We start from the raw sequence: 23,487 nt of genomic DNA, 5'->3' as shown, positions 1-23,487 counted from the left end.
CTAGATTTAGACTGAGGCCCCCTCTCCCGTCCTCCGACACCTGGCCGCTGACATGAGGCTCCAACCTCACATGAAAACTCATCCTCCAATTTAGCAATTTAAGAAGAGATTAATCTCAAATCTGGAAAAAGAAGTTGAAATTTTCTAACATTTTTTATATAAGTCTTGGATTCTGAGGTTGCATGTTATTTACAGTTCTGTGAGCTGGGACATTTTGCAGAGTAAAGTCTTATTGTTATAGATTTTATGTATTCCTGCCATGCTTTTGAACATGTTTTCTTAATCAAATCTGAGTACTTTTATTACATTCATTATAGAAATACTTCTCAACATTTATGTTTATTCAGATTCAGTAATTTTTCATATTTTTTATGCACTTCAGAGACGATTGTTCGACATTTTTTAGTCCGTTTTCTTGCATTAATGGTCCACTGTAGGCCTAAACTGGCTTATTTCTGTGCTTAACCATTTAGTAAACCATCAAAATACTCAATTGAATACAGAAACCAAAAATCAAGCTTCAAAAAGTTTTGGGTCGTCTTTACAGTCTCACCCTGTATCCAAAGGAGAAAAGGATAGATTTAATGTTCACATTTTGAACATTCTAACCTCAGCATATTTTCTAACAGTAAAAAGACCGGGATTGTCTGGAAAATGGGAAAAAGAGGAACTTTTCAAGATTTCACTCGGTTTCAGGATAAAGTTCTTAAAACGAGGTAAAACAAGAACCATTGATCATGGAACAAAGATAGAAAGGAAACTGTATAATGGAACAGGAACTATGTACTGGAACAGGAACTGTATAATTGAACAGGAACTGTATAATGGAACAGGAACTGTATAATTGAACAGGAACTGTATAATGGAACAGGAACTGTATAATTGAACAGGAACTGTACAATGGAACAGGAACTGTACAATGGAACAGGAACTGTATAATTGAACAGGAACTGTATAATTGAACAGGAACTGTATAATTGAACAGGAACTGTATAATGGAACAGGAACTGTATAATTGAACAGGAACTGTACAATGGAACAGGAACTGTACAATGGAACAGGAACTGTATAATTGAACAGGAACTGTATAATGGAACAGGAACTGTATAATTGAACAGGAACTGTATAATGGAACAGGAACTGTATAATTGAACAGGAACTGTACAATGGAACAGGAACTGTACAATGGAACAGGAACTGTATAATTGAACAGGAACTGTATAATTGAACAGGAACTGTATAATTGAACAGGAACTGTATAATGGAACAGGAACTGTATAATTGAACAGGAACTGTACAATGGAACAGGAACTGTACAATGGAACAGGAACTGTATAATTGAACAGGAACTGTATAATTGAACAGGAACTGTATAATAGAACAGGAAATGTATAGTGGAACAGGAATTGTATAATTGAACAGGAACTGTTCAATGGAACAGGAACTGTACAATGGAACAGGAACTGTATATTTGAACAGGAACTGTATTCTGGAACAGGAACCGTATACTGGAACATGAACTGTATACTTGAACAGGAACTGCATACTGGAACAGGAACTGTATACTGGAACAGGAACTGCATACTGGAACAGGAACTGTATACTGGATCAGGAACTGCATACTGGATCAGGACCTGTATACTGGAACAGGAACCGTATACTGAAACTTTTTATTAAATCAATATAAATACCGTAATAAGGCAAATAATAAGCCTAACAGTATAGAATTGTAAAAGAATTGATATGAAGGGTAAGGACGACCTGAGTCAGCACGTCTGTAAAGGTAAAGGATATTCATTATTATAAATATTATAATGCAATATTATTATACTACTTCTACTAAAAATGACTACTACATCATAATATCAAGAATCTACTTAAACTGCAAAACAATGTTTTTTTTTCGACCTGTAAATGTCCTTCGAATTTGTCGCACTTATGCAATGATCAAAACTTTCTTTTAAAGAGACAGACCGGCTATGTAAGGTAGTTAAACTGAGTATGCAGTGCTGTGGACAAATTCTTTAGGATTCATTTCAGACATATAAAACCTTTCCACGATGTATAGTTACTGATTTTGAGTGCATAGTGGAAAAAAATCATGAATTTTGGTGGGTACGTTTTCAGAATCGTTTTTTTAATTATTGAATAACGCCGACGAAAAATATAGTAAAAATTCTATAGTACACTGATTTGATGTTTAGAAACATATTTCTCAAAAGAAATTTGTCAATAAATCGAATTAATTATTTCATATTTCCTTTTTCATCATTATATTGAATTTCTTATTTTCTAAAAATTTGTTCGCAGATTTCCTCAAATTCTTCAAATGTCGTCTTTTTAATAAAAATTCCAGAAAATCTGCAGAAAATATTTGTGATTAAAAAGAGATTATAGAAACTAATAATTTGTTATTGAATAAGATTAATTATTTACGATGATAAGAGCTTATTTTCATTTTCTCAACCTGTTCCAACTAATTAGTGTACTGTAGAATTTTGTTTACATTTTTTGTCGTCGTTATTTAATAATAATAAAAAAAACAATTCTGAAAACGTATTTTGAACGTCGACTTTGCGCTCAAACTCAGGATTTACAGATCTTTAAAAAGTTTTATATGTCTCAAATTTATCCTCAAGAATTTGTCCACAACGCTGCATACTCAGTTTAATTTCCTTAAATAGCCGGTCTGTTCCTTTAAATCTTATATTAAATCATGTCAGCAACTCCAGATTTCATATAAAAACTTACTTTAATTTCACAAGCAAAGGAACTGAGTTCTTGACATTTATTCTTGGTTTAATTTAATAATTTATGTTTAGAAGTAAACACTGGGAAAAGTTGTCAAGTAAATATATTGAACATAGTTCACAATATCAGTGTTCCTAATTAACTCAGTTAACCCAAACAAACAATTTGCAGTTTTTGACCCAAAGAAAAAACACCATTTGAGTTCTTGACAAAAACTCAAATTTAATAATCCCTATTCCTTTGCAAACCGATAATGTTGACCGTTGATATGTTGATCAATGAATTATTTTTAGATCAAATAATCCAAGTTTGAAATATCTTAGTTTAACACCACCAGTTATTTTTATTTTTAAATTCCCGAAACAATGGTGAAAGGACTGGTTAAGTGTTATTTATAATTATTTTTAAAATTAAAGAACCATAAGAGATAAAACATTGTTGTGTCAGAAAAGAAACCAAAACCGTTAAGCCTAATGGTAGTTTAACTTTACCAGTACTTCAATCTCAAACTAATTAACATCTTGTGAATTTTCAACTGAACCTCAGTGTTGTTTGAATTTTAAGGTTTGTATTTCTTTGAACAGATATTTTCTTCTCAGGATCAAGAAAGGTAATTTTACGAAATATCGACACACATTCAACAGAAAAATTCATTTCTAGCAATGCAAAAATAATTTTCTAGTTTTGAATAAAAGGAATAATTCCGACCTCAGTTCAATTATTAATTGTGTGAGATGNAGGTGGCAACATTTTTTTACAGAAAGTTTAGTAATCGTGCCGATAAAAATAAAATTTCCCTCCTTAATTTAAAAGTATCTTAAAAGGCTACCCCCTCATATAGGACGAGACTTCAGAAACGACTTTGTAAATTCATACGCTCTGTTTCTTTATATTCATACGGTCTGTTTCTTTATATTCATACGGTCTGTTTCTTTATTTTCATACGGTCTGTTTCTTTTTATTCATGATTCCCTGTAAACTTGTTTCTTTCTTAGCCAAATCATTAATAAAATCATTAAAATACTTTAATTAAGGAAGTTTAAACTTGGGATCGTCATATTTTAAGATTTTTCGGTCGTCTTTTCAGTCTTATTCTTTGTTGGTAACCCTGTACTTAGTGACATCCCCTGAGCTAAAGGGCGGGGAGCGGAAGGAACTGAGTTTGTGTCCCAAACTCGCTAAAATGGCAGTTTTGACCAACAAACATTTAAGGGAGTGTTCGCCAGCCAATTTTACACAGAAATCACAAATGATTATAAAGTATAAATTCAGAATCGATTTAAAAGGAGTGTTCGCGAAAAAATAAAGCTTACGGCGAAAAATAAGCGCTTTTGATCGCTACTAATTTTACTTCTAAAAAATCAATTTGATTTCAAAAAAATCATTCAGATATTACAACTTATAATCATCAATTTTTTTTCGACGCATTCGCATATAGTTAATATTTCATAATATTTTTGATTTTGCTCTTTTTAAAATAAAATTTCGCTGGCGCTGGATTTTCGAACATTGCTGGAAAATATTATCAAAATCCTCAAGACAGAAATAAGTGTTTTTAAAAGTAACTATTAGATCATAAGAAAATAAAAAATATCAACTATTTACGAATGCGTCGAAAAATTATCGATGATTTTTGGCTGTAATAACTGAATGATTTGTTTGGAATTAAATTGATTTTTTACGATCCGAGTTGAATATATATTGCAATTTTCTGAATTTGTATGAACGCTACGTTCTTTGGTATGAGTCGTTTTTAACAATTTGCTCCTTATAGATGCAACAGATAGCAGTAAGATTAGTAGCGATCAAAAGCGCTTATATTTTGCCGTAAGCCTACACCTCCTTTCTTTTTGTTGCGAACACTCCCTTTAAGCAACAACACTCAGTTACGATATAGATATTAACGGTTTGCAATTAACAATCAGCTTTTCGTTAACAGTTTGCAATTAACAACCATCTGTTCGTTAATGGTTTAATTTTTTTCTTTTGTTAACAGTAATATCTCATATCTTCTGCAAGAGTCAAAATATTGCATAATTTGACAAAAGAAAACTTGTAAAGAATAAGATTTTACAATTTTTCTCATATCATAGATAGAATTGTGAAATCTATAAGACCCGAATATCTTGAAACAAAAACTAAGTGAGAGAAAGAGAAATATATTTCATTATATTTAAAAACAGGAGGAGTTGAGTTCTCCATATTTATCTATCCATCTCCGTGTATTCATCATTCACCTACAGACACCAGTCAATTCATTAATTCAGAGAGCGAAACTTTTGAATCTTAAATCTGTGGATTCAGGTCTGAGCCGGTTACTATTTCCCCGATGATTAAACCATTTGTAATAATTTAAGTAAAAATTTACTTGGATCTCTGAGTGTATTTTCATTGTATCACAGATTAAACTTAAATCATTCAATTTAAAAGCGTACACAGTGGATATCGAGTTAAAACGCTAAAATTAAGCACTGTCTCAGCCAAAAGTTTCGTCTTCTGGTTAAAACCTTTCTGGGAAAGGAAATATGATTTCTAGGAAATTGTTCCAAATATTTTAGGAAAGGATCCCTTAATGGCATCATGGTCTGTACTCTAATAATGCACTCCCCCCCCCCACACACTTATCAGATATAGTGTAAATAAAGATAAACAAGATGGCGGAATTATAAAAATATCAAGAATTGATGAATTGATGATGTTCCTGAAGGGTTTAAAGATTATTCTAGGATTAGATTTGTAGCGCCTGAAAAATAAGATATTTAAAAAATAAATCACTTTCAAATTCATTAGGCCCATAAACGTTGGATCGAAAAACACAGTTCAAACTTTGAACGGAACATAGATTCTTCCATGAAACTATACAGCCAAAACCAGTAAATTCGTGATGAAAGTCGTCTTTATCAATCCTTGGCAAGGGCGGATACATGGGGGGGGGCGGCAGGACCTTCGCACCCCCGACAGATTCAGGAGGGGGCGTACCCCCCCCCCCCTCCTGAGTTTTCGAGGCAAAAAATGTTCCTAGTTTGATAAATCGTATGTATCCCGTTTTCAAGTTATTTGATTATTTAATGGTATTATAATATTAGAAGATATTTATTGAATAATTGAATCATCAGTACAACGAAAAATATTTTCTACAGTGTGTCCCAATAAACATGGGAATTCGGTGACGAACTCGATATCGTCTTTTTAAATAATTCTTTGATTTATGTATAGTGATACCTATTGAGAAAGCTGTAATCCGTAAGAATTTCGTCTGCTATGTTTACAATTTGTTTGTTTATGTTTTGACTGCATACGGTTGTACTTAGTAAAACAAGAAAATTGCAGTATACAAACAGAGTAAACTTGTCCGACTTCACTGTTCATCTTGGGGAGACATTCTAGACACATCTTTACAGTCTTTTACCGTTTCATAAAATAAACTCTTGCAGACATATAATATTATGGCTTTTGAAATCAGGTATTACAATGCTAATTTATAACAAAGACAATATCGAATTCGTCACTTAAATCCCATGTTTATTGGGACACCCGTTAGCTTGTTAAAAATAAATATAACAAACAATGTAAGTACGACGACATTGTGTTTTTGTTTTATTGGCGTTAATACGCATAAAACTGCATGAATTCAATTTCAAAATCAACAAGTAAATGTGAAACTAGACTTATGTTTTAATAATGCTCCTATCTAACTTGCATATGTATATTAATGCTAATGTTCCTTAATCAATACTCATTAATCAAAATTGTAATATTATTCCTAATTTTCATGCATATATAAGTATAACTAATAATTTACTTTTGTTCTAAACTTGCTTAATGTTCCTGTTATTGTTCCTATTCCTAACACTGTGTCTGACCCTAGACCCGATCCTTTATTTAATTTTGTTCCTAATTCCCAGCAATCTTTTTAGTGATTATATATTTCTGATTTCATTTATTGTTCTTTGTTCTTAGGGCATGTATGAAACTCAAAGTTTATTATTGTTCCTAGCTGGCTCATTGTTCCTCTTATAGTTTCCATGTTATAGTTTGTTTGTTCCTCAATCCTCTTTTGATGTTCCTAATCTAGTACTTTCTTTTTTGTTCCTAACTCACCCAACATTCATGTTATTGTATTGTTCCTTTTTTATGAACCTATAATGTTCCTTCCTTTGTAATTTATAAATGTTATAGCACTGGAAATATAACCCGTAAATTCTCAGAGATATATCATACATAGAATTTATAAACCCTAAATAAGCCATACATCGGAAGAATTTATCAATGTCGTCTTTACAATTTTTCCAATGGTTTTTATACTTTTTTACTTAAATCTCAGTATTTGCGAAAATAAATAAATAACCATGAATATGCGGGAACAGTTTTAAAAAGCTCCATATAATCATTTAATTAAAAAACTAAACATATATCTGCAATATTCCATTATCAGAAAGTGAAGAATACGACATTTGATGAATTCTATCGATGTATGGCTTATTTAGGGTTTAAGTGTAACAAAAAAGACTCAAAAATGTTGAAATTATCGAATAAATAAAACTTTTTGTGAAGGGGATGCAGAAAAGGTTTGATTTTTGAAAATATTGGTTTTCAGACCTATTTTTAGGAAAGAAATTCTTGCATAAGCCTAATAATTTTTTTTAGATAATTCATTCTTTTTAAATTTTCTGATCAGTCCTGTAAATCTCAATTTAGAACTATAAACGAGCCTATATAAATGGGACACCCTGTATAGTGTATAGTGTATTTTCCCAATATTTATGTACAAAACACTTCTAATGAGTAAATCAGACAGATCTTGTCCAAATGAGATGAGTCTGAAATTTAAATTTGCTAACTTTTAGAAAAACTTGAAACTTTCAAACTTCAGTCAACTCATACATCAAACATTTTCAGGAACAGCAGATTTCAAGATGAAGCTTCATCTGAATATATATTTTCTCGCCTGTCTGTCTGTTTGTGACCAATTAGCGTCAGAACAGCTACATTGATCTGGTGCAATTTTTGGTACACAATTGCAACTGACATGATCCCGGGGAAGGTTTATGAACAGTCAAAATAGAAAAACTTTACCTGGAAAAAAATCCTGACATTTATAACTTTTTAAATGCACCAATTTTTACAGAAAAATCCACTAAAATGTTAGCTAACTGCAGAGTATGATGAAAAATGGCAACATGATTAAAAAGCAAAATATTTACTAAAAAATACTGTAATTAAACCCTAAAACGATGAGCCTGGGAAGTATCATAATTGGAGTGCAATCGGAGATATCAGAGCGGTAGTTCGACGAAAAGATCGGGGTCTCCTATAGCAGTAGAAACTTCTATGGGGATCTCCAATAATTAAGGTTTCCCAAGGCTTTATAATCTCTTGAGAATAGAACAAAATAATAACATTATAAAGTTAAGGGAAAAAAGAAGAAAGTCCTGAATAATAAATTCTTTGTGGATTTGAGAATAATATTCCCAGATGTTAGATTAGAACTGAGGGCACTGAACTCAGCTAAAAACTTATAAATGCAAAAGATAAACTATAATCCCTTATTATTCAAAGTTTAATCAATGAATTTAAAAGTTCCTAACTCGGGTAGGGTTTACCGATACAATTATGTTTAAACATTGAAGCCACATTTAGTTTTAAGGCATTGACTAAAAAGAATACTTAGAGAGAAATAAACACCCCAGACATCATAAAGTCATTTGCTATAATGAAACCAGTAATTTAAAAAAATCTTTTGTTCAAAACGAATTTAGTTAATTATGATCAACCATCATTATTGATATTGATTGTCACCGTTTCTGACCATGGAGTTTACATAAAACTTGCAGCTATCATTTGTTTTGTAAAGGAATTGAGTTTTTTGCTACAAATTATCTAATTTTACCTGATATTGTAAACCTTTGATATTTCAAACTTAGATTATTTGATCTAACAGAAAGCATAGTTTGAAATATCTAAGCTGTACGACATCGGGTGGCAAAGATATAGAAATCATAAAAGCAAAGTTTGTGGATAAGACTCAATTTCTATATTTTTTCTCAGTTAAGTGCAATAGTCTGCGAACGACCTATTGCTCAACTTGTTAACTAACGATACAGGATCTTCTAACGACTCAGCTGTTGTAACGAACAATTAGGAATTATTAATTTGAATATATAAGTCTTGAAACATGGAGAAATCGGCGTGTGCCTTATTATCCCTCCAGTCCCATGTTTTTTGCCTACTCCTGCATCTTTATAGTTTTTATTTCTGTAAATATATATTTAACCTAACTTTCTGAAAGCTTTGTTCCTTGCTGATTAGGATAAATCCGGGAAAAAGATTTTTTGTGGATTTTCTGCCATTACCAGAATTTCTCTTTAGGGGATAGAGAATATTATTTCTCATACTTTTCTATTTGAAACTTAATAGGGAAGAAATTATAACATTAGTTTGTTCAAAAGAGAAATCAATTTTTCAAAATGATATTCTTATTCCTTTTACCCTTAAATTCAAAAAGTTCAAAATAAAGTAAATCTGTCTGTTTTTGGCCAATTTTTGTCAAGAAAACATGATCCAAACTTTTTAGAAGCTTGCCATTTAAACTCTTCCATTGAACTGTGTAATAGAAAGACGACATTTAAGCAATTCTATTTTGTATTTGATTTTGTTACGCTATTACACAACCAATGTGTTAATGCTCATTGGCATATATTTATAATCATAACTTGTGTTTAACAGTAATCTTCCTATTTTAAATATTTATGGGTGCACTGTATAACATTATTTAACATTACCCGTAAACGGAAAATCTAGCCTTTTAAAACCTGCACTAAACAGGATAAAAAGGTAGTTTTTCTTACAAACTTATCTTTTGAACTGAAAATCTACTTCCTTAGAAACTTGTCCTTAAACTTACCCTTCAGACTTTAACGCTAGCATTTTATAAAATTGCACTTTTAACCCATAGTTTAGCCTTTTATAAACCTACCAACCTTTAAACTGAAAACTGAAAAGTTTTAAACTTACCTCTTCATAATCATCATCAGCTTCTAGAGTTTTTAACAACCATAAAATCACTTTTAACTGCAAAGAAAAAATTAAATATATAATTTTTAAGTGTCATATGGGCTTTATACAGGAAACAAAACTTTTGAAATACAGAAAAAAAGTCAAATATTACATTCTTAATTTTTAAACTGATATATTAAAGATAAACAAATAAGCAAAATCGTATATGGTCAAAAACGCCAAAATTTGTCTGTCCCTAATATGATAATTATGATTTGGTTTGTTAAATGTGAAGGTGGGATGAACAAAATTTGATGTTCTTACAGGTTCAAATATTTTTAAACCCAACCATCATAATTAACAAAACAAATGATATTATTCATATTAGAGACATCCAGATTTCGGTGTTTTTCACCATATATACAGTATATATTTTATATACCTTTTTTTACCATATATATAGTATATACCTCTTTTGGCTGGATTGTCTCCAGTTCCTTCTGTTGAGGATGCAGACCTATCCTGTCCAGAACACTCAGAGCATCAATGATCTCCTTGGTCGTTAGTCCGGACAGTACAGGATCCGGAGAAGACGCGGACCTAATATAGGATCAAATATATATATATATAACCAATCTTAATAAACAATAGAACATGTTCTAGACTTATTTTAAGAAGATATATAAATATAGTTATTTATATATATATATATATATAATATTTAATGTATACATTTGGCTTGTTTGTTTGTTTGACTGTTTGTGCATAATAACGTCAAAACGGTTGAGCCAATCAGATCCTGTTGTTGCAACTTACAACAGTTTGCAAAGATACAGATATTAGAAAATTCGAGTTTGAGAGAAGTGTACAGTAGTTGAGAGAAGTGAACAGTATCTGAGGGAATTGTACAGTAGTTGAGGGAAGTTTACAGTAACTGAAGAAATTGTACAGTATGTGAGGGAAGTCTACAGCAGCTAAGGGAATTGTACAGTATGTGAGGGAAGTCAACAGTAGCTGAAGGAATTGTACATTATGTGAGGAAAGTGTACAGTAGTTGATGGAAGTGTAATATTTCTTTACACGAATCCATTTTTTAAACTGTCAATTATTTAACTATTTCTTTGGGTTTATCATTTACCTTGTCATGAGAGAGTGTAGCAAGCTTGGGTCACTTCGTTTACTAAACAGATTATACCCACATCTACATAGTCCAACCTTGCCCTAAACAATACAGGATATTACTGAACAATACAGGATATTATTAAACAATACAGGATATTATTGATCAATACAGGATATTACTGAACAATACAGGTTATTACTGAACAGTATAGGATATTACTGAACAATACAGGATATTACTGAACAATACAGAATATTACTGAACAATACAGGATATTACTGAACAATACAGGATATTACTGAGCAATACAGAATACTACTGAACAATACAGAATACTACTGAATAATACAGGATATTACTGAACAATACAGGATATTACTGAACAATACAGGATATTACTGAGCAATACAGGATATTACTGAACAATACAGGAAATTACTGAACAATACAGGATATTACTGAACAATACGGGATATTAATGAACAATACAGGATATTACTGAACAATGCAGGATATTACTGAACAATACATGATATTACTGAACAATAAAGCATATTACTGAACAATACAGGATATTACTGAACAGTACAGGATATTACTGAACAATACAGGATACTACTGAAAAATACAGGATATTACTGAACAATACAGGATATTACTGAACAATACAGCATATTACTAAACAATACTGGATATTACTGAACAATACAGTATATTACTGAACAATACAGTATATTACTGAACAATACAGCCATGGGAATCAATAAATTAATTGACAAATCGTCTTTGCTTTTCTAAAATAATAATGAGTTATATTAGACACTGAGAACCAGAAAACCCCTTAAGTGTCCAAAAAAAATTTCAGCCCAATCGGTCCAGTTGTTTGGCCGGCTATACACAACATATATACGGATGTCTTTGACCTTAGGTATTTCAAACAAGATCTAAGTTTGAAATATCTAAGGTTTGCACAACATCTGGTTGCAAAGATATAGAGATTAGAAAATTTGAGTTTGTGGCAAAGACTCAATTATTATACCTGGAATCCGGTAGAAACACAGAAATCTTCACAGTTCAAGCTTTTCTTGTCTGGTGGAGTAAACATGTAAGCTTGAGAGAGGGAGATCATCAGGGTCAGGATAATCCCGCCCAGTTCTACTCCTCCTAACCTAGATACAGGTTCAAGATATAGAACTAGGAGTAATCCTCCTAACCTAGATATAGGTTCAAGATATAGAACTAGGAGTATTCCTCCTAACCTAGATATAGGTTCAAGATATAGAACTAGAAGCACTCTTCCTAACCTAGATATAGGTTTAAGATATAGGGAATATGTACATGTAGACGTTTTCTTTCACGTTTTAAATTTATAGTTTTGGAATTAGTTTAAGTTAGATAAATACAAGTATGGATAAATGATAAGAGTTATCTAAACTAATATTATTCGAATGTAGAATATATGCCAGAAGATGAAAGTTTAGAAACGACTGTAACGACTGTATCTAAACCAATATTATTCGAATGTAGAATATAGTTATGTAAAAAAACTACAGGGGGGGTCAAATTGACCCCCCCCAGCAGGAATAGGGTTAAATGGATGCAGTTTTATGTAAGATCTGATATTTCTCCAGGTACCTGCTCTGATAGGAACCCTTTAGTGGTTTCATGTGGAATCCATCCTTCTCCGTTCTCTCTTCTCTTTATACCTAGTCCTACTCCTACTCTGGAATAACAAGGTCTCTTAAACCTGTCAGAACCAGGCTCGATAATAGAATCTTTACTCAAGGAAGATGATTTCAGAAATATATCTAATTCATTCTTACACACTCATCTTCAGTAGATACTAGACACACAACCTCACACGCATTAATACTAAAACAGACACTTGCCAATATATATACTTTGTTTGTTTGTATCCAATAAACATAAAAGCTGCTAAATCTGAGGGACCTCACATTATCACAGGGAAGGTTAAAGGATGATCAGAATGCCTTCAAAAAATTCGATTTTTTTAAAAAATCCACAAAAATATCGATAAATCCGCGATTTTTTGCTATTGTTTGATAATTCAAAAAGAGAAATTGCCGCAGATAGCAACAATTAAAAGTTTAAATCGAAGCTGGGTGCGAGGTGATCTGAAATTCTCGTAAGTTAAAGATACAAAATGAAAGATAAGACAAGGAAACGTGGATTGTGAACTGCATTTACACTTTACGGTTAATTGAAGTTGCAAGTATCTAACATAGAGCAAATTTCCTGATATGAAAGCTGATTGGAAAAATGTAGAATAAAACGTGTAATTGAAAAACCACAGAATGACGAAAAAGTTTATTTTTTATTACATAATAAAGATCTACATATATATATAATATTTTCTATAGTTTTGTGAACAGTTTGTAAAAACAGAATCATTTAATTTCTCTTTCCTTTCCTTTCATCATGAGCTCAATATGTTCAGGGTTTGATTGGATAATGATTAGATATTGAAGCGGATAGAAGAAGTTTATTGTTTGATATCATTCTTACAGCAGTTCTAGCCTGAAGCAATCCGAACCTCATGGTTTGGTCTGGTCAGCTGGTCGGAGCAGGATGGGGGAGACAATAAATGGATCTCTCACGGGAAACTTTCCAACCCCGGAGAGGAACTAATACATCTTTGGCGGAAGTATTGGAGACGTAGAACTAATGATAGACCCATCCTGGAGAGTCCAGGTGCAGGTTTATAACTGTACCCGGTATTTATATCTTTCTCCGACCTAGCCTGGAGCCTTTTGCAAGATATTCTCTAGAAAACAATATCTCTCTCTAGTCGTCTAGGTATGTTTTGATAAACAGCAGAGTTGGGGGGTTGGGCCCAGTGTACGCTCATTGATGAGTTAGATTTCTTCCCAGAGAGAGAGAGAAGGAGTGCGGACGGAGGGAGTCTCAGGTCGGAGCTAGAGAAACCCAGCATACGAGGGGTTAAGGGTTGTCCAGCTCCGGTTCCATACATCTCGAGAATATCCCTACTAGAGGCGTAGGAACGTAGTCGGCTGGTGTTACTAAGTATGGAGCTACCATGACCACTGTCACTTCCATCCTGTTCCATTTGCTCCTGGAGCCTACTCCCTTCAAGACTATATATAGCCGTCCTACTGTACGGACAGTTTAATTCGTAGCTGGAGTTTCGGGTTACTCGACAATCAGGGATCTCGGCCAATGCTTCTTTGGTTAATATTGAAACCTTCTCCGGGTGCTCAATTTCAGTGACAAGCATACTCTTTGGTTTCTCTTTACCAGTTTTATGTTTTCTCAGGCTCTGTCTAGGAGCAGGGGTTGGAACCGATTGTGAAGACGAATCTACTCGACGGACTTTAGGTTCTGAAGTGTATGCAACCATCACGGAGACATCACAACCACTGTCAGGGGAGGATGCACGATGTTTCTCCTTCTCCGAACCACTGTTTGAGCTGCTCCCTGATTTTCCCGAGCTACAAGATTCCGTTGGAGTTAGTTTGGATGGACATTTGGTTTCCGAAACCCATTTTAGATAATCAATATCCCTGGGTATAGAGATATCTGGGGCGTTCGGCACTTTTGATTGATCTGACAAGTTCTGATTCTTCTCATTGAATTCTGATATAATATCTACTATGGATCTGGTATGGTACCCGGCGGGACTGAGAGGAAGAGTTGAGGGTAGCCCCATCCCCTGGGATTGTGTGATAACGTTAAGAGGGATGGGAGAGGAAACCGCGGGCACTGGCGAGGTTACGGCGGGTATTCCGATTTTTTGTGTATTTCTAGAATTTATCGGGAGAACTCTGAGCTCGTGACAGCTTGAATGTTTATTGTTTATGAACCTAGTATCACTTGTATCAATCTCATAGGACTTTTTGGACGCTTGATTGATGGATTCTTTCTCTTTAATCAGATGAGATTGACGCCGAGCGTATCTAGTACTGGGCCTACGCTCAAACTGTAGCTTCCTTCTAGGACCAGAATACGGAATTAATTTATCAGCTACTAAATTCAATTAGACACAAGATTAAAATGATAATTTGATAATACAATTGGGTAATTAATTTTTGAAACAAAAATCTGTTAATTTTGAACTTGATCTTGAAAAATAAATTATTATTCGTATCTTTCCTTGGTTCCACTCCGACTCTGCTCTGGAATTCCGTCTTGCCGCTGTATCGGAACCTTGATCCCATCCTGAAGAAGGTTTGCTTGATCTTGGTTGATCTTCCTGGAGTTCTCAGTCTAAAGAACGCATGATGCTCCACCGCGCTTTTCCAGAGGTGTTTGCAGCTTCTCTCCGAGGTTAATCTGAAATACGGAGATTTCTAGGGAACAGGTTTAAACAATACCAGGAGCTGAACAACACACATTGCGTTGGGACATTTCATAGAAAGATATTTCATAGAAAGACATTTCATAGATAGGACATTTCATAGATAGGACATTTCATAGATAGGAAATTCCAAAGATAGGACATTTCATAGATAGGACATTTCATAGATAGGACATTTTATAGATAGGACATTTCATAGATAGGACATTCCATAGATAGGACATTTCATAGATAGGACATTTCATGGAAAGACATTTCATAGAAGGACATTTCATAGATAGGACATTTCATAGATATGACATTTCATGGATAAGACATTTCATAGATATGACATTTCATAGATAAGACATTTCATAGACAGAGAAGATTTTCCACAGAGAGAAGAGATTTTTTATATATATACAATACTACAACGAAACATTTAAAAAAGCATTACATACGAAGAGTCTAGTAATTTATTAATCTTTTTAAGAACTTAAAATTCAACTTTTTCATCTGTGAATAAAAGTTTTTCACTAATAATGCTTTTTTTTGAATGAAAATGCTCAAGTGAATTGTTAAAAATCCGCAAAACAAAATTTGAAAAACTACAACATCTTTGTTGTTTCTCTCACACGGTAGAAGGATGACATGGCTTACATTTTATAGATAAGACTTTTCATAGACACAGAGAAGATTTTTCATAGACAACGGAAAATACGAAGATGAAAAAAAAAAAAAATATCATTGTAAAAATCTCCTCTGTCTATGAAATGTCCTATCTATGAAATGTCCTATCTATGAAATGTCCTATCAATGATATTGTTATCAATGAAATGTCTTTCTATGAAATGTCCCTACGCTACACACATAATCCTGAGATTTAGGAGAAATATTAAAACCATGTATAAAACCATTTGAAATAAATCTTCTTGTGTTTTAAAGGTTTAGATTTTCAAGAAAACATCTGCAGTCTGAAATTATCTGGCATGACGGTGTATCATGAAATCATTAAACTAAACACACCATTTTTCTTCATTAATGTATTTAACCAGGGTTAAACATGTCTTGTACCTGAATATGAATATGTGTTCCTGTTCCTTCTCCTCACCCTCTTCTTCCACAACCCGGAGAGAAAGCTTCTTCTTCTGGAAATCTAGTTTTGTGATTTTCGGCCAGAAAAATAATCCGATCTTCTGCAGTCCTTCATATACCAGGATACCTGGAGTAAGGAGTAGAAATGTTAACCTTGGTCTAATATGAAAAGATCCGTATGTTAAGTATTCAAATATTTTATAAATCATGAAACCAAACCTGTCGGAGTGAGACCGAGTGAGTATTGAGATCCGTCCTTACCAAGGACGGAATGAATCTCCACTCCGTACATGTCCAGCTCTCTGGCAACCCTGAGATACTCTGACTCCGCCTCGGCCGGAGATCTGCCGATGATCTGACTGAAGGCGGAGAGTATCTCCTCCTCCATCTCCTCGGTTTGGACGGGGACGAACCGGAACTCTGAGACGAACGCTGCGGTGTGAACTCCAGGATTGAAATCTCCCAACTCCGCTGAAATATCACCGTAAGATTACATCTTACACAATAATTTGTGATGGGAAAAAATGTTGTAAAATGATTTGCAATTATAGGTTTCATGATCCGTACAGGAGATAAAAACAGTGAAAATGAATTCAACAATCAATTATTAATATTTGTGCCTCAACCCCCCCCCCTTCTCCCTCAGTATATATCACGTGACAAACAAAAACAAAAACTTGAATCCGGAAAACAGCAATTTGAAGACAATTGAACCAGAAATTGAAGATCATAAAACAACAAATATTGATAAACATGTGAATTATTCACGACTTTATGAAAAGAATGCAGAGATACATTGATGAAATCTAGAGATCATCTACAGGGTTACCCACAAAGAATGAGACTTCAGTGACAATGCTGTACGAAATTTTTTACATCCATGCTTTTCTGCATTTAAAAACTAGCTTCTTTCTTTACCAAATTAAATAGTTTTTGGTCTTCATTAAAAGTTCATCCTTTGTGGTTTACACTGTACATTAAAAACACACTTTTATTTGCTTATCTAAGTGAAATTTTCAAATATATTTCTTTAAAGAATTTTTGAAATCTTAGGATTTTATTGATCTATCTGCTCTCAATTAAATTTGAATAATCCAGCAATTTTGGCCGGCTTATGGATGTAATATTATAAAGAATACCATGATTTAACAAATTAATTCAGTTTTCTCCAATTTTGCACTTTTCTCAATGAAGGCGTATATATATATATGTCCAATTCTTAGAAAAGATATTTTTCCGCGGATTTGCGCATCAATGTGGGGAGAGGGGTTGTCAGTAACAGTCGTAAATATTTTTATATTTAGAATTTTTTAGAAAAGATATTTTTTAAATTTATAAAGAATGAATATTGTAAAGTATATACATCTTGAAAGTACGCTTTAGTTTAGTTCATCATAAAAATATAAACAAGTTATTAAGTTTATGTACAGTGATAACCAGAAAACTCTGGAATAGGAAGGAGACTTTAAGAATTAAGTTATAACTTTAAAAAGTCCATTGAGGAGAAGACACAGGAGTTGTGCAGTGCAAACAGACCCATTTCACTAAGTTAGTGCTTTAATAAGTGTCAAGTAAAACTATTTGCTTTGCAATATATTTCAAACTTTGAATTTTGTTAGATCAAATAATTATGTTGGAATTCATTAACAGAATTTTAGGATATCTCACATATGATCGATATCACGAACAGAATGCTAGGATATCTCACACATCATCAATATTTCGAACAGAATGTTAGGATATCTCACACATGATCAATATTTCGAACAGAATGTTAGGATATCTCACACATGGTCAATATTTCGAACAGAATGTTAAAATATCTCACTCATGATCAATATTACGAACACGATATTAGGATATCTCACACATGTTCAATATTGCAATCAGAATGTTAGGACATCTCACAGATGGTCGATATTACGGACAGAATCTGAGAGTTTCCTCTGACTGTGTATTTTTTACGTACAATTTAAAATTTTATACCTTTTTGGTAAATATTTTAACTCCTCTTAAAGGGACTGTCTTTGTAATTGTAAGTGAGCGCTAGGTCCGGTTCACATCGATATCCTTGATACCTTTATCTGATCAATAATGTGGAAGATATCATTGTTTTGCTAGCTTAAAAAGTATTTCATTCTCACAATTGAACCACACTTGAAACAAAAACGTTTAAAAGAAATCTTGGATATCTTATTCATTTTTGATCAGACAAGGAGTCCACGGTACCGTTGTCAATCGGTAAAGTCATTCTATAACTGAAGATTCGATTGAAACCACGTCTCCGGCAGAAAACATTTCTGAATTATTTTTACGTTTTTTTATTTCTAAGTATTTAAACTTACACTGTAATGCTAGGGCAGCTAGCTGTATGGATATATTGTGAGGGGGTTCCAGCCTACCGGTCAAAACATCCTGCTTTAGCTGCAGAAACAGCTGGTACCTGAAATATTAAAGTGAAATAATCCTAAACCCTGTATAGTCTCCTGAACCCTGTATAATCTCCTGAACCCTGTATAGTATCCTGAACCCTGTAAAGTATCCTGAACCCTGTAAATTATCCTGAACCCTGTATTGTATCCGGAACCCTGTAAATTATCCTGAACCATGTAAAGTCTCCTGAACCCTGTATAGTATCCTGAACCCTGTATAGTATCCTGAACCCTATAAAGTATCCTGAACCCTGTATAGTATCCTAAACCTGAATAAGTATCCTGAACCAGTATCCTGATCCTACCGGAACTTTGGTTTGTTTCTGCTCCCCTTATCCCAACCACTTCCTTCCCATAATTTCTTTCCTCACCATGAAACCATGGTATTTACGGAGTTACATGTTAAATACTAGAAAAACTAAACCCAATGAATATTTACACAATTGGCAAGAGTTTCGAAATAAACAAATATTTATTCTTCTCTTGAAGTTTCATGTTTGCGTGTGTTTAATGGACATAATATCCTGCTTATGCGTGTAATTGTATGTGAGAAAAACCGTGATTAGTTCCTTTACTACCTAATCACAGACACCCCCCCCCCCTCCACCATCATTGATCCTTCCTACCTTGTTATTTCTTCTCTCAGATTGAGCGGATCACTGGAGTAGAACTTGACAGCAAACCAGAACCTGATCCAAGGGAACCCTGAGATATAAAAATATGAGTCCGTCTTTAATCAAGGAGTAAGTAAGGAGGGATCATTCAGTATAGCAACAGTACGGTAAAGTCTGTTATTGGTGTAATGTACGGGGTACGGGGTACAGCATCTGTAATTATTATGTACAGTGTACAGTATAGAACTTCCACGGTGTCGGCTGAAATCTTGACAAAAGTTACCATTAAGTAAATAATTATTCTTTGTGTCTGCCCGCTCTGGAACGCTTTTTCTTTGTAATCAATGCTGGATTGTGAACAGTGTGAGATAAAACAATATAAACACCTGTTCAACCCTCTTTAAACCAACCAGTTATAGCACAGAATTACACAATAATTTTCAATTTTTCATGGACTGAAGACGTGATTTAAAATAGCCCACTGTTTAATTTAATGTCCTTTACACTAAAAAAAAACAATTTGGAACTTATATTCGACATCAATAATTCTGAGCAAAATTACTTCAAAAATCCCAATGCGACCTTTTTAACTTAAAAATCTATTTTGATCGATAGGCTTAATGGTTTAGAGACGGTAACTGAAGAGAGAACTAATGAATAAAAACTGAGTTTGTTGAAATAATTTAATTATTAAAATGTTAAAAAAGGAATACTAATTTCAAGTGACTCTCCATTTATAAGTTGGAATGTCCAAATGGTATCATCTTTATATTTTTTCTAACAGCCATGTAAAGGCAAGTTTGAGTTTTCATGGAGTGGATACTGGATACAAGATACCCTGTTGAGCTGATTTATTTTTGCATTCCACCCATCCATTACAGCAAGATTATAATGCAAGGAAAGTTATTTCAGAGGTGTACGCATCTTTTGTACTGCAGTGTACTGTCTCTTGGCGGTAATGTAAACACAAGACGGATATCGAAGCCTGACATGGGATCCATCTTTCACATAAAAAACCAATGAAATATTCTGGTCATAGGAAACTATTATGTGAATTATCAAAATTATCAAAATTTAATGCTTTTAACCTCCTCGGATACTAAACGAACACTGATCCATCTATTCTTGTTTACAAATTCCGCCCAGAGAGAACTGGTTTCAATTTGTACGCAGAGTATACGCAACTGCAATTAACTTTCCCTCCATTATAACCTTGCATTATAGTAAAAATTTTCTGTACATTTAGTAACTTCCAAATATGAATTCTGTTTGATAGTCATAAGTTGCCTGCTCTGAGGTTAGCAGTTAACAAGCCAAACCTTTAATCCTTATCATTAACATAAACCATCTTTACAAATCAGAAGCATTCAACCATCAATTATATACTACTAATGATAATCTGAGTTCGGGTTTATGAACAAGAGAGAGGTGGTTCAATTAGATCTTGGCATTAGAAGTCAAGTAGTTGAAAAATGTCGTAAAAACTACTTTTAGTTATTGAAAAATTCGCAACTTTATTCCATTTAAAGCTGTTCATTAAGATTTGGTGAACTTAAAAATTAATATTTTGACGCCGGTTTGTTTTTTTGATTACTCAACAAATTTATAATACTCTAAGAAATAAGATTGAAAGGTGTCTGCAAAGTCTCATCCTTAATGAATAACCCTGTTCAGAGTATTATTATTGAATAAAGATTTAAAGTTTTGATGACATGCAAAACGGAATTCTTTTTAAAAACATTGAACAAAAGAATTGCGAATTTGTTCAGAACTTTCCTCGAATTCTAAAAATGAACACTGTAATTTCCAATTATATGAAAAGATGTCTCAACCATAACTAATTCTCCATAGACGAACATATGCCACCGGTTTATGACTATTCAGGGATGAAATTATCCTTTAACCATTAGAGTTAAGAATTCAAGGATTTTTAGAAATTCTAGATAAACTCTGATGTTTGTGAAAACCTGATGAAAACTTAGAAACTATGAAACCACATTTACTGAGGTAGTCTGTACAAGATGAAAGTTTTCAGATATAACATTAAACATGTATACTTAAGAGAACCCAGTATATAATTCTAGAAACCAACCCCCCCCCCCAACCAAATATAAACATTAAACATGTATACTAAAGAGAACCCAGTATATAATTCTAGAAAACAATCCCCCCCCCAACCTCTTGGCTAATGAAACAGTATATAACATTCTGGAGTGCTGTGTAGATCAATACTAAAGACCTTTGTTTGTCTTATATGTATAACTTGCGATTTTTACATTAGAGACACAAAAGTAAATTGTCAGAAATTAATACTTTCCCAGAAATATAAACGATGAAATTGCAATTATAAAAATTGGGAATTTGAAATTACTGTGACCGTCCCAATTTACCAATTACCAATTACCAAATTTTAAAGAAAACTCTTGAATAAATCTAAAATGAAATAGTACTTCTTATTTGTTTGTTTGTACAATGTACATATGATTATGTATCCGACCTTACATTCCACTTCTATAGAATCTAATATTCTCTTTCTCCAGATGAACGTTCTAATTAATTAATTGAAATTATAATATAATGTGGTTCATGATATGTAAGTTATGGATATTGGATATAAAGTAGATTCTGAATAAAATAAAGTAGGGGAAAAATGGAGTATACTAGATTAAAAATAAGTATACTGGAGTAAAATGAAGTAAAATGGAGTACACTTAATTTAAATGGTGTATACTAGATTAAAATGGAGGTTACTGGAGTAAAATGGAGTATTTGGGAGTATGTAGTATACTGATGTAAAATGGACTATACTGGCGTAAAATGAATGATACAGGATCGAGTAAAATAGATTATACTGGAGTAAATAAGGTATACTGGAGTAAAATGGAGTATAAAAGAGTAAAATGGATTTTACTGGAGTAAAAGGGATTTTACAGGATTGAAATGAAATATACCGGAGGAAAATGGAGCATACTGGAGTAAAATTGATTTTACTGGAGTAAGATTGAGTAAGCTGGAGTATAATGGAGTAAAATTGAGTATACATGAGTAAAATAAAGTGCACTGGAGTAAAATGGATTATACTGCGATAAATTGGATTATACTGGAGGAAAATGGAGTTTACAGGATTAAGATAAAGGATACTTTAATACGATGGAGAATATTGGAGAAAATGGAGTATAAAGGTGAAAACAGAGTTTACTTCAGTATATTCTAGTATACTGGAGAATAATGAAGTCTACTCCAGTATATTCTAGTATACTGGAGAATAAAAATGTATACTCCAGTATATTCTAGTATACAGGAGATTAATAGAGTATACTTCAGTATATTCCAGTATACTGGAGAATAGTGATGTTTACTCCAGTATATTCCAGTATACTAGAGAATAGTGATTTTTACGCTAATATATTCTAGTATACTGGAGAATAATGAAGTCTACTCCAGTATATTCTAGTATTCTGGAGAATAATAGAGTATACTCCAGTATATTATAGTATTCTGGAGAATAATAGAGTATACTCCAGTATATTCTAGTATACTGAAGAATAGTGATGTTTACGCCAGTATATTCTAGTATACTGGAGATTAATAGAGTATTGAAGTATATTCCAGTATACTGGAGAATAGTGATGTTTACGCCAGTATTTTCTAGTATACTAGAGAATAGTGATATTACTCCAGTATATTCTAGTATACTAAAGAATAGTGATATTACTCCGGTATATTCTAGTATACTGGAGAATAGTGATGTTTACGCCAGTATGTTCTAGTATACTAGAGAATAGTGATATTACGCCAGTATGTACTAGTATACTGGAGTAAGCTCTACCTATCTAACCATAAACTCTGCCTGCTCTGGTTTATAATAAGATTATATAATAAATCTGTTCTTGAACCCATCCAAGCGGAAAACTTCTTTTTTTTACAAAAACAAATAAATAAATAAAACAAAACAATTCATTGCTCACAGTCTCGTTATTTTGTGAAAACTTTGGTTTTTGGAAAAATTGAAAACAACCTCTTTCTTTATCGCACGCACATCAATACGCACATCAATACGCACATCAATACGTACATCAATATGCACATCAATACGTACATCAATACGTACATCAATACGTACATCAATATGCACATCAATACGTACATCAATACGTACAT

The 23,487-nt window shown here is 33.0% G+C and overlaps 2 protein-coding genes across 3 annotated transcripts in view; both read right to left on the bottom strand.

The window, feature by feature from the left end:
* Positions 1 to 4,894: 4,894 nt before the first annotated feature.
* LOC111701399 (uncharacterized) lies at positions 4,895 to 12,537 on the bottom strand. Its single transcript, XM_023472676.1, has 7 exons — positions 12,506 to 12,537; positions 11,910 to 12,039; positions 10,886 to 10,968; positions 10,218 to 10,347; positions 9,766 to 9,822; positions 5,453 to 5,494; positions 4,895 to 4,988 (listed from the first exon to the last, which is right to left on the bottom strand). Exons 1-6 carry the CDS (start codon positions 12,535 to 12,537, stop codon positions 5,480 to 5,482), a joined length of 447 nt encoding a protein of 148 aa, XP_023328444.1. The 3' UTR covers positions 4,895 to 4,988; positions 5,453 to 5,479.
* Positions 12,538 to 13,186: 649 nt separating this feature from the next.
* The window catches only part of LOC111701411 (band 4.1-like protein 5), a 14,984-nt gene continuing 4,683 nt past the window's right edge, over positions 13,187 to 23,487 (bottom strand). The window contains exons 3-8 of one of the 2 annotated variants that reach the window (XM_023472693.1): positions 19,339 to 19,417; positions 18,626 to 18,723; positions 16,500 to 16,751; positions 16,260 to 16,407; positions 15,002 to 15,181; positions 13,187 to 14,841 (exon numbers count right to left, since the gene is read on the bottom strand). In XM_023472693.1, the coding sequence (XP_023328461.1) occupies positions 13,656 to 14,841; positions 15,002 to 15,181; positions 16,260 to 16,407; positions 16,500 to 16,751; positions 18,626 to 18,723; positions 19,339 to 19,417 (1,943 nt within the window). In that variant the 3' untranslated portion in view covers positions 13,187 to 13,655. The remainder of the gene's footprint in view (positions 14,842 to 15,001; positions 15,182 to 16,259; positions 16,408 to 16,499; positions 16,752 to 18,625; positions 18,724 to 19,338; positions 19,418 to 23,487) is intronic. The other variant, XM_023472694.1, reaches the window with a different exon arrangement.

Source organism: Eurytemora carolleeae, unplaced genomic scaffold, assembly GCF_000591075.1.
Source record: "Eurytemora carolleeae unplaced genomic scaffold, Eaff_2.0 scaffold304, whole genome shotgun sequence".
NCBI lineage: Eukaryota > Metazoa > Arthropoda > Copepoda > Calanoida > Temoridae > Eurytemora > Eurytemora carolleeae.
Note: the sequence above shows the minus strand (reverse complement) of the source record. Positions and strands in the feature narration are given on the sequence as shown.